Source organism: Notothenia rossii (genome assembly GCF_949606895.1).
Source record: "Notothenia rossii genome assembly, chromosome: 3".
NCBI lineage: Eukaryota > Metazoa > Chordata > Actinopteri > Perciformes > Nototheniidae > Notothenia > Notothenia rossii.
This window is the reverse complement of record NC_136901.1, coordinates 18,715,491-18,727,629: the sequence shown is the minus strand read 5'-3', so window position 1 is coordinate 18,727,629 and position 12,139 is coordinate 18,715,491. Positions and strand designations below refer to the sequence as shown.

The following is a 12,139-nucleotide window of genomic DNA, read 5'->3' as shown; positions in this document are numbered from 1 at the left end:
AACAGCTGACTGGCAGTTCCACAGGCCACCTGAAACTAGATGTTGGATCTCAGTGGAGCATGTGGGATAGACGAGAGCAGGCCGGTTATATCGATTAGGAGATACACGGGGCCAGTGATAATTGCGAGAGGACACATGAACAGGAATGGAGAATATACACATGTCTTAGCAAGAGGGGAGATACTTAGCACAGTTAAAGTAGGATTTGCCTCCTCTTTGCCTCCAACAGGACTCCTTTGTCTTTGTCAGTCTTCGTCAGTCTGACGCTCCAGGAAAGTGCTGCCTAAAATGGACACCAGTCCTGATTGCTGAGTTGTCAGAGCTGTGGGGCCACGCCCCTTTAATTAGTTAACTCTCTGCAGCTGGTGGGCAGCAATAGGAACTGGCTCACTTTACACTAGCTGGAGTCTCCATGCCTTTCTTAATGAACTTTTTAATGACAATTTTTTCAATTACATTAACCCTAGGTAATAAAGTTATGAGGTTAACCCTAATAGTTACCCATAGTCAATAAAGCCCTTAGTATTATACACATGTTTAAATCAAAGTTAACCCTAAGAACCAATTAGTTCAGTTTTAAGGTTTCTGTAAAAATAAGTTTCTAACATTTCTGCCTAAAAGTCAGATACTTTAGCTGTTTTGAGATTAAAAGCAACATTTTAATCAGATGAACTACAGAACATTTATACAGAGCACACTGAATCAGAGAAGTCTAAAAACAAAATGGTACTTATCCCAGGTTCTAGAAGTCAGCAGTTGTATCCTCTTAAATCGAGTTGCACACTATCAGATGTTTTATCTGTTGCTTTTTAACTGTGCTCAACGGTTGGCTAGAACTTTGAAATCAATAGAATCAGTTTTAAATGTTCTATTAACCTCTTGATCCAACTATAATTTAAACACAGATGTGTTCATTTTGAATTTATTTTTAGCAAAAGTGTTAATTGTCGCTATTAACAAAGAAGGCAATTATTATTCTGGAAATATACAGTACAACTTTTGGATTATGCAAAATGTAAACATTTAATTTAACTTTAGATAATAAATGGTACTGCAGTAAATGCAACTCTGTAACTGTAATTACTTGAACTATATAACAGGGTTGCAGATCAATGCTAATGTTAGTTTTTACCTCATGAATTTATGCTAGAAGAAGAAGGCAAGAACAACATTATATATTAAACTAAAGAAAGATAACTAAGATTTTAATGTGTCTTATTCTGATAATATGAGTAACAGGGTTGAGTGGGTAAGAGTAGCACACTCGTTCTACAGTGAAAGGATCAGACACATATGAAAATGAAAGGGAGAAGATGAATTGACATTGAAAATGTCCTCCTATTCTGGAATGACCCATTAATGATTTAGCTAGCTCGATCAAAGCAGGATATAACACATTCTGCCTCCTACACAAGAAAACTGAAGCTATACACAGTAACACTTTTTCTCAACACAATTAGAGGATGGGTTAGCTAACAATGGCTAAAGTTACCTAATATTAGCATACTTTAGCTGGAAGTTGTTGTTTTTTTAGCACTCTCTTGTTTGGGTTACTCTGGGTTCTGTACATGTGCACAGGCTAGCTTTTAATAACTATTGAACAAAAAGTGCATCTTTGAAGTAAATAAAAGTCAAAAGTGCTGTTAATTTGAGCCACCTGAATCATTTTTTTCTGTTCCAGGGAAGGTTCCTCCTGTGGTGAGCACACAGACGCCGGGCTTAAACTTCTCAGAGCTGGCAGCAGTTCCAACAGCTTCTAACTCCCAGAGTCGCACCTCCATGTGGATGACAATTGGTATTTTATTTGTCATCCTGCTGCTCTTGGCTCTAATCCCCATTGTTGTGTGTGTCCTGCGCAGCAACTACACTAAACTCAGGTAATGGGACCTAACACATCTTATTCTTTTGAGTAATCCTTTAAAGTTATTTTTGATGAAGTGTGTGGTCATTGCTGAGTTGAGATGTTGAGAGTGTTGGAAGAGAAAGTAATCAAAATAACTACAGAACATGAGGTGTCATATGAAATTACAAAGCTTTATAATAGCGCCTTCATTGTGAAATACTTTCACACACGAGGAGATCAATGTGAGGAAAGATTTATGTGTAAAATTACAAAGGTAATAGGTGAAATTGTTCCATATTAAAACTTTACTTTCAGCTCAAAAACGTACTTTGTCAGATAGTTTTGCACAAAAAGAACCCACTAGTGATAAAACGAGACTGCTCACACTGGTAAGGATTAGTTTAATGTTATTCAAGCAGTTTAAATTGCATTTAGAGTTGACTTTGACTTGGTTACAGCTAGAGCTACAATACAGGCTGATGACTTGGCCTGTAAAATGTATCATGAAAGAGAAAGAACAAAATCCCCAAAAGGTATAACAAATGTATTTTTTTATAAATCCCATATAGCATATAAGAAAGCATTCTGAAAGTTTATTAAAGGTGACCTATCGTGCAAAAAACACTTTTGTACGTCTTTTATACATGAATATGTGTCCCCGGTGTTCCAGGGAACTCACCAAGTGTCAGAAAACACAACCCTCTTTATTTTCCTCCATACCCAAATCTCTAAAAAAAGGGGCTGCAACGGATCTGATACAGACTGATCCAGATTTGAACACTTCTCTGACGTCACAGAAGTGGCGCTAAGGCTATTGGGCCAGCTCCACCAATCAGGAGGAGACAGCCACGGACTTTGCCGTTATAAAGCGCTGGAGACGCTGTAGTTCATAAGCCAGGCCTGTAGATGGTGCTGTTCTCACAGAATCAGCCCATGCAAAGACAGTGGGCCTTTCTCACTTCTCTTATTTTTCATTTCCTCGCTCCTCGGTCTCGGTCCCACCGCAAGTTGATTTGTCTGCGCCATCTTGAGTAGCGTCCCAATGGCCTTATTTTTGTCGGAGGATCGAGGAGCGATAATGGAGGAGCTATAATCGAGGAACCACCAGACCATCCTCCGATGAAATCCTCAGACACTCGCCCCGCCCCCTTACTGTGTATCGCTCACTGATTGGACGATGAAGTGAATGCACTGATGTGATGCTTCTTGACATGAGAGCAGTTTCCCAGCGGAGTGAAGAACCAGGTAGAGAGAAGAGTTGCGACAGCGGAAATCCAAAGTGCTTGATCGTCACGTGGTTCAGAAAGACTCAGAAAGTTCCCGGAAGTTTGTGGCGGGCCATGAATCACGATTTGAATGCATTAATAATAGGATAGAAATGTAATTTTTGGTAGTTAGTGGTCAATAAAGGTTTTGATTTGCAATATGTATACAACATATCGATATGTGTATGTAGTTATATCAATGTGTTTTTTTAAAAGTACAATGTACTAATATTTGAGGATCAAGACAAAATACGAAGTACTTTATTGATACCAATTGGGGAAATGTTTACGCTGCAGCAGCAAAAGACAAGGCATTGTACATTAGACAGTTACTGTACAAGACTAAACAATCGAAAATGTAAACATCTTAAATAGAAATAACATAGCATTAAAAAAAGTAGAAAATATACATGGATAGTGTGAACAGCTATCTTACCTGTTAAAATACTGTACATGTTAGGCTAACGTTGCCTTGGTTACAGAGCCTGTTGCTGTTGTTTATTGCTTTGAATTATTTAAAACAAATATTATCTTCTTAAACTTGTATGAGTCAAGAACATCACATCCTTATTGATATATTTAAAGGGAGGGGATGGGAAGGAAGGTTTCAAAATTCTGATTAGAATCATATCTACCATTTTTTAAATTCATGGTGGTTTCAGTAATCCCCTGGTATTTGAGGACATAAGTAATCTAAACGACTAATGTAATCTTTATGACTTTCAGAAAGGACAGGAGACCGACAGGTGCCTATCAATGATTGTCAAGTGACAGCACAATGAGTCAAAGGACTAGCAGCAGCAGCAGCATGATGATGATCTTAAATGTGTTGTTTTACGAACATCCATGTAAATAAATGGAATTCAATAAACATTGAATAGCATGCGTGCAGTTTGTCTGTGCCTTTTCCTCTGTGTTGTCCTGGCATAGTCTCCCCCATGGTTTGCTTTGCTGCCTGGGGTGCTCCAATCGCTCAAAGAAAGGAGTATGAATGTACGGCTTCCCCACTGACACAGAGAGGAGGAAAGAATGGCTGGCTCAAGTCAACAGGAGCAATTTAACTATCACAACAGACAACAACAGCAACTAAATATGTGAGGTAATCATATTTTTCACAAAACGAAGACCACACCATTGGGAAGCTTAATGTCTTTTTAATCAAAATAAGGCACAGGGAGAGGCTTGCAAAGCTCTGGGAGGTGAGACTCAGGCTCAGGGTGAGGGTCTCATTGCAGGTCTTCAGGCTCCATTGAATCCCCCTGGGGTTCTTGTGCTGACAGAGGGAGACAAAGACAGGAGAAAGAGTTAGATACATCTAGCAACCTATAGGATGGGAAATGGCTGACCTATTTGAAACTTACCTTGTGTTTTCCCTCTCACTTAAGTCCCTCTCCCTTTGCCATCAATCCAAAATCAGCTGAGCTGCAACATAATACAGACAGGTAATAATCAACAGAATCACAAAGACATTATATGACTCTGCTAAAAACACTCACCCATAAATTACGTTTTTGGTTTACTGTTTAGAAGTCTCAAATATCCACTCTAAATCCATATCAATAGCAATGTATGACAAAAATATCTCTCTTCCTTATTATTGTGTAACGTTAACTATATTATGCTAGCTTGAACTCCAAAATGGATATCCTCATTTCACCACCTCCACCCACTACAATCACACGCCCCAATGTTATATTTAACTAATATTTAACTCCCTCCACCCCGGATAAAAGCATGTTAAGAAGCCCTTTCTCTCTAATTCCACAACGTTGGACGGAATAACATTAAGAGAACGGATTAATAGGCTGTTCATTGTTAACGTGTGTTGCTAACTTTATCCGGTCCTAGCCTAATCTGTTTAGTTGTCCGGTTGAAAATTAACGCAAGCTCTATGCCCATTGTAGAACAGGAAACAGAAGTTGGTCCAGGTTCTGGTCAACCCAAAATTGTGATAGAGAGAGAAACATGTTTAGTCATTTTGCCACCTCTAATGCTTACAGCAAGTAATCAATACCTCAGAAGGGTTCATGTACATGTAGGCTACGGTTTGTTAGCTTTTTGCTTAAACTACCCATATAGCTATGTTGCCGGCTAGCAAACTCAGGCATTGCAAACAATAACGTGATATCAGAAAACTAGAAATGTATAACTCACCTGACACTGTGGCGTACTATTCTCTTCATTCGAGTCTGTCATGTCCTGTAAATGTCAACGATGGATGTGTAATAAGAACGTCAACAGCCTGATGGCAACCGAAAATCCCTCTCTCATCTCAGATAGAAGATATGATTGGAGAAGACCAGCCAATCAGAATGGACCTTCTCGAGTTCTCAGATTGGTTGGTTTTGTGGCACATTTGTAACGCTGTGACAACTTGAGCGAGCGCAGGCAAAGCTGAGCGCGCACAGGGTGGAGAGGTCGAGCGGGCGAGGGAGAGAGAGCGCGTGCAGCGGTCTGCTTGCACACGGAGCAGGAGTTTTATGAGAGAAAATATATTTTTCTGTGCTCAAAAATGTTGAAGTGCGCGCTCAATCGCATTTTCTATGCTCAACATGTTTCATTGCGTTCTCAGGATAGAGGCACAAATATAACGCCATAGATTGGTACGTGATCTGCCCTCGCTCAAGGGAAAACCTCCAGCTTGACTTGAGACCTCCCCCGTGATAAATAAATGTAATTATAATGAAGCCAGCTGCAATGGATCATTGATCCACCAGGGGGTGCAGTGGGGTTCCACACTGTAGCTCATGTGAAATAAAGTCAGATACAGTAGGCCTACGCTGGATGTACAGCGGGACTTTGTAAAAGAGCAACTTCCAGGTTAAAGACACCTGTGAATAAATGTGTAGGAAAATGATGAATACACTAGATTTTCTAAAAAATATACAGAAATATACACTACAGTGACATCTGGCGTCGTTTTTGTAAGAAATGTTCACTTCCGCATAAAAAAGCCTCGGCACGTGACCTCCCGCGTGTGACGTAACATGGGGGAAACAAGGGGGAGAGCGGCCGGTGTAACGTATTAATAAACATGGATCCCAATGCTAGTTTCGACACAGAAGACACAGAAGAAGTTGAACATGAATATTCAAATGCATATGACGGACCACAATCTTATAATTATGAGCCTGCTAGGCGTCCAAGAGACCAGGAGCAGCCAAGGATTAGAAGAAATAACGGCCATCGGAGAGAAATTGAGCTGTGGTGTGAGGAGAACCAGTGGAGAACTGGGCAGCTATCTTGGTGAGTGACCGGCGTTAGCTACAGAATGTTAGCTAACGTCACATCACAACATTGTAAAGTTAGCTATCATATATCAGGCTATAACTAAAGTAACATTGATAATATAGTAACGTTACTGGCAAGACTGTTGATACTGATCCATAACAGAAACTAATGCGCAAGTATCAGCCGTATCTCGCGTTACCTAATGCAACTCCACACTACGGTGCTGTGTACCGGAGGAGAGACGCGAGATACGGCTGATACTTGACGATCTGGCGGAGAAAGGTTGTGGAGCCTCCGTTGATATGCCGTTGTAAATGGCTAGATGGAAAGCAGGTGTGTAGTCGGGGAGGGTGCACAGCTGATTGCAGCAGGTGAGTGGAGGTTGAGCCGGGAGCCAGGAGTGACAGCCACCACGCACACACAAACAACACAGACAGGGGGAAACAAACAAACAAACACAAAGGAGACAGCTGGAGCAGTACAGCCACCACAGCGTTAATGCAACTCCACACTATGTCTTACGTTGCCGTGTACCGGAGGGGAGAGAGAGAGAGCAGCGAAGGGGGGGAGAGAGAAGTAATACGGTTTCCTGATAAAGCTGTGGAGAGTATGTGCTGCAGGGAGGTGGATGCACAACGCACCCAGGAACGAACGCTAGCTCCGGTCCTTTTTACTGTGGACTCAATGTCCTGACAGGCTGGTATTTGTGCAACCTGCACAGACACAATACTGCACCATGATTACAAATGGTGAAATACAATGTAAAACTACCGAAAAATACCAGCTCACTAAAACACAACCGCTCAACGCAACGCAACTAAAGCGGAGATGTTTCCCCTTTGTTATGTAATATGACGCGTTTGACGTATGACCTTAAAAAAAAGCTGTTTTTAAGAGCAGAGCTCAAAATTGCTCCTTTCCCTCTGAATTCCTGCCCTTATGTCTCGTAAAACATATCAAATCCTACATTCACTTTTTTAATTGTAATTTTCAAGTAAGTTTAAGCATAAATGTAGGAAAAAAACAGACCTTCAAGATGCTCTTTAAGATCCATATGTCACGGGTATCATACTCTGTGCTAAATAAGAGACATGTAATCATTTACAAAACATCACCATGTTGTTATTTAACAAAATAATGTTGTTTGGTCTAAAAAAACGAACGGGAGGAAATGCAGCCCGGCTCTCGATTTTTAATCGTAATTTAATCATCATCTTCACCACGATCATTTATGTTTATGTTCGCCGAATTGAAATGAAATCACTGACACATATAAATATACTGTATTCAACTTCATTAAAACGTTATTAACGTGCCTAAACTCAGTAATTCACAAAAAATATTTAGATTTTAATGGAGCATCGATGACAGATCAGCATGAAGGCTGTTATTTTCCCCATAAGGAACAAGTCGCTGCAAATTATTCCGCTTATTACATGGCCACATTCTCAAGAAAGTAATGATATGACTCCCAATATTAATTGAAATGCTTTTATGGATTTAGAAAATGTTTTTTATTGATTTAAATTGACATGCATCCGCTAAGAAAAATAGTCCGTTGTTACCGTTTCTTAAACAGTCTGTGAAACGGCAGCTCTCATCTGTGTATTTACACAGCTCGCTCCCCCCCTCCCCCCCTGATCTTTCTTCTCCAGTAGCTAAGTAAACTGATGCCCCTTTCACACCAATGCGTTTTCAGCTCCGGCTCGGAGCTGGAGCCTGAAAAGTACAGTTTTTTCCTGTTCACACCGCAGCGGCGCCGCCTCTTAGCTCCGGAATCCGGTTCACTTCCAGCTCCAAAAGATCGTCGGTCTAGAGGCAAGAGTTTCGGAACTAAGAGGCGGCGTCGCTTACGTCGTCGAGGCGTGCAGGAAACTAAACCCACCTCCCCTGAACATGGGTCGACTGAAGAGTCTCGTCATGCCTGCCCACAAGAAGTAGTGCTGAGCAAAGTGACTAGAAGGCAACCACACATTTATAAAAAGTAACACACTTTATAAAGTCAGGCAACACTAACGAGGCTTCGTGTGATTCTGTTTATTTGTACCTTACTTTGACCATCCGTTCACTGTTATTGATCATTGTGGAGAGCAGGCAGACGTTTTGTTTTTTATTATAGCAGCTATCGGATGGAATCAATACATGGGCTGCACAGGTTGTCGTGTCTGACTATCACAACTAGAATCATAATGAAAAATACGCCGGTAAAATGTGCCTGTAGAAAACGGCTTATGCCACAATAGGATAGCAATATCAAGTAGCCAGTTTACCTTCGGTTGCTATGCTAACATCTCCCATTTTTTACCAGAGACACTTTAATAACAGCGTTGTGATGCCAAACAGCGTCAATTCAGACTGACACACATTCCCTTAAGGGGAATTGGGGATATGTATCAGCTGTTTGTGTGACAGTCAGACAGTGAATACTTTAGAGAGGCCGCTCTAAAGTATTAGCTAACCCGGAGCTAACGGGAGAATAAACTCCTGTGGAAGAGCAGCACTGCAGCGGTCGGTAAATGCCGCTGAAACACATTAATAAACAATGAACCACGGCACTCTGGAGAAAAGCATAAGGTTGGAGAAGTCGTTATTTTATTTAATCTGACTTCGTATGATTAAAAGCAACACGATCATCGACCCGACGCAGTCCCCCGTTGTTGTCGTTGTTGTGAGCGCTGTTGGGGAGCAAATCAGCAATGTAAACGGTGACATCATGACGCAGCAGCGGCTGCACCAGTCGGGCTCTGGGTGGTGTGAACAGAGCGGGAGCAGAAAAGGGAAACCGGAGCTGAACCAGAAAAGCTCTAGCTCGGAGCTAGAAAGGGAAAAGCGCTGGTGTGAAAGCCGCATGAGTGACAAGCTTACAGATAGTGACGTAACAACACCACAAAAGCTGGTGGGTTGAAAGCAATACGGGAGGTAAAAAGAACTAGAATAATTGTGATTTATTTATTGTGGCTTTTATGTTTTGTTGAGGCAGAATCTCTGCTTCGCGCGTTCCTCTATGAGTTTGTTTTAAAAGAAGGAAAAGTCAAAGCAGCCAGAATAAGGGTTAAACAATAATCTGCTTTAATGGTAAAACATACAATACATCAAACTTTCTCCTATTCACCTAATCACGAAGCACTCTGCAGAGTACTCCGGGCGCCGATCTTCAAAATGATCACAACATTTATACACAGGTGGGGAGGAGTTTTGTCGCTTGCTCCTTCCTAGCTATATTTTAGTGGCGAGTTCACTTCTGAGCGAGCTAGCCAGTGAGTTGGCAGTGTTCCATTGGTCGGTTTCACTTCTGGGCGGGACCCCAGGTAGTGAGTCAACAGTTTGTTGATTCCATCTGTTGCTTCTGTGCGCGTGTTTGTGTGTGTTTGTCCCTCTGCCCTTAGGCAGATCCCCCAATCAATGATTTGGAGTCATGACAGAGGACTCTTTGACAGGACACATACTCATTCCCCCTTAACATCTTCAACACACACAAACATCGTATCATGTATCTTATCACACAACAGTCACCTGTTTTTCTCTATGAAAGCCATATTTATAAATATCCAAACGCCATCGTCCCATGACAGTCACCGAATCAGTCAACCAACATAAGTTAATTGTTCTTGTGGCTTAATGGCTTCCCTGAACTTCCCTTCAGCCCAAAGTCAGCTCTCTGGAATGAATACATTTAAAAATGAGAACAAAGGACTATGGCCTCGGTAACTGTTTCTTTTGGGGTCTGTAGGAGATAAATCATTAATTCTACAAGACTTTAACTGCCTTATATCTGAAAAGGTATCTGGGAATTCCCCTGTTAATTGCAAGGACTATTGATAATTAACAGAGAGACCCTAGGGGCCTCTTCTTGGTATCTGCTAGGCAGAAGTCACTCAATGCAGAAATCACAAGTTTAACAAACATTCTATATAAGGTGACATTAAAATGAATATACCAGATTGAACTTTCCTGCCATAACACGTTACTTTAATCCTTCAAATAATTCAAATAATACTTCAATTTTTAGGTATAAAATGTTATATAATTCAGGCTTATAATTCACCCTTCTGTAAAAGCCTTCAACAATGACAATATTCATAGTAATTTCATAAATCCTTCCATTACACGTTGTAAAAAATAGCCTATAAGTTAAGAAATCATTCCAATATGTAGCCTACATCTTCTGATGTAACAACAATAACATTATAAATAGTAACATAGCTGAACATGGTATTGCACATTTAGATGTCACAACTTAATACACTTTTTGGGGATGCAGCTTGGGATGTGAGGAGTTACACGGCTTAGAACGGGGGTGTCGCCTACTGTCCTGCCAGTGTTGGCAGGACAGGAGAGTGTGTGCACCAGTCTGCCTTGATCTATGAATTCATGTCCGTGACACTCACTGCTGCCCACAGCTGTTTTATAGAAGGAAAACCTCCTTCACTTCATGAAAGTGTTTTAACCACACACACCTCAACACACACACACACACACACACACACACACACACACACACACACACACACACACACACACACACACACACACACACACACACACACACACACACACACACACACACACACACACACACACTCACACAATTGACATGAAATCACTGACAAATATGAATATACTGTATTCAACTTCATTAAAACGTTATTAATGTGCCTAAGCTCAGTAATTCACTAAAAATATTTATATTTTAATGGAGCCTCGACGGCAGATCAGGATCCCAACGCGTAGCGGAGGGATCTTGATCAGCATGAAGGGTGTTATTTTCCCCATAAGGAACAAGTCGCTGCAAATTATCCCGCTTATTACATGGCCACATTCTCAACAAAGTACTGAGATGACTCCCAATATTAATTGAAATGCTTTTATGGATTTAGAAAATGTTTTTATTGATTTAAAAAATAGTTGTATTGATTTAAATTGACATGCATCCGCTAAGAAAAATAGTCCGTTGTTACCATTTTTTAAACAGTCTGAATGAAACGGCAGCTCTCAGCTGTGTATTTACACAACTAATGGCCCATCAACCACAGCTCTCTCCCCCCCTCCCCCTTGATCTTTCTTCTCCAGCAGCTAAATTAACTGTAGGTTACTCTGAGTGACAAGCTTACAGTAGAAACAACACTGTCATTGCAAGTGACCCTCAGTTAGTTTGACTTTTATGTTCAACTGCTAAATTCGTTACTGATAAAAAAGGGCTTCTACCGTACATTACCTTAACACTAGAACCGCCAGAGGTTTTTGTGTAGGCCTACCTAAAACCGTCAAATTCCGCTATTAGAATGCAATTTTTAACAACATAGGGTGCTAACACACTTTCAGGAAAAGTCACGGACTGTGAGACTTTAATATTTTGTTGAAATAAAGTTACATTGCACACACACAACACACATCACACAAATTGACCCGATTGGCGGTTCTAGTGTTAAATAAACTCACTAGTTAATAAAACCAGTTCAATACGCATTATTCTTATTCTTATCATTCTTTATGAGCGCAGAAATAGTCTTAAAATCAGACCTGTTTTTTAAATTAAATCTGACGGCAGGCAGTTATCTCTGATCACCTATAATAAATGCGCCACACCTAATCGCTGGCCATTCAGCCATAGAGCTCCCTCTATGCAAATCAAACTGTAGACGGTGGGAAGCACCTACTGTATTGTTTTAAATAATGGTCGGAATGTGACCTGTGAGCCTTCTGAATTACCGTGGGACAGACAGCACATTTTAGACTAAAATGTTCAATCAATAAAGTAACATATTATCTTATCTTATCTTAATAATATCTTCATACTAAT

General features: G+C 40.7%; 1 protein-coding gene and 1 long non-coding RNA gene across 6 annotated transcripts in view; one reads left to right on the top strand and one right to left on the bottom strand.

The window, feature by feature from the left end:
* Positions 1–12,139, top strand: part of LOC307033304 (tyrosine-protein kinase receptor TYRO3) — a 56,024-nt gene that overhangs the window by 19,204 nt on the left and 24,681 nt on the right. For all 5 annotated transcript variants that reach the window (XM_079671711.1, XM_079671710.1, XM_079671712.1 and 2 more), the window contains one exon: positions 1,682–1,877. In XM_079671711.1, coding sequence (XP_079527837.1) covers positions 1,682–1,877 — 196 coding nt within the window. The remainder of the gene's footprint in view (positions 1–1,681; positions 1,878–12,139) is intronic.
* Positions 4,247–6,127, bottom strand: LOC307033318. Its single transcript, XR_013806468.1, has 2 exons — positions 4,470–6,127; positions 4,247–4,381 (listed from the first exon to the last, which is right to left on the bottom strand). It is a non-coding gene; the product is annotated as an uncharacterized lncRNA (long non-coding RNA).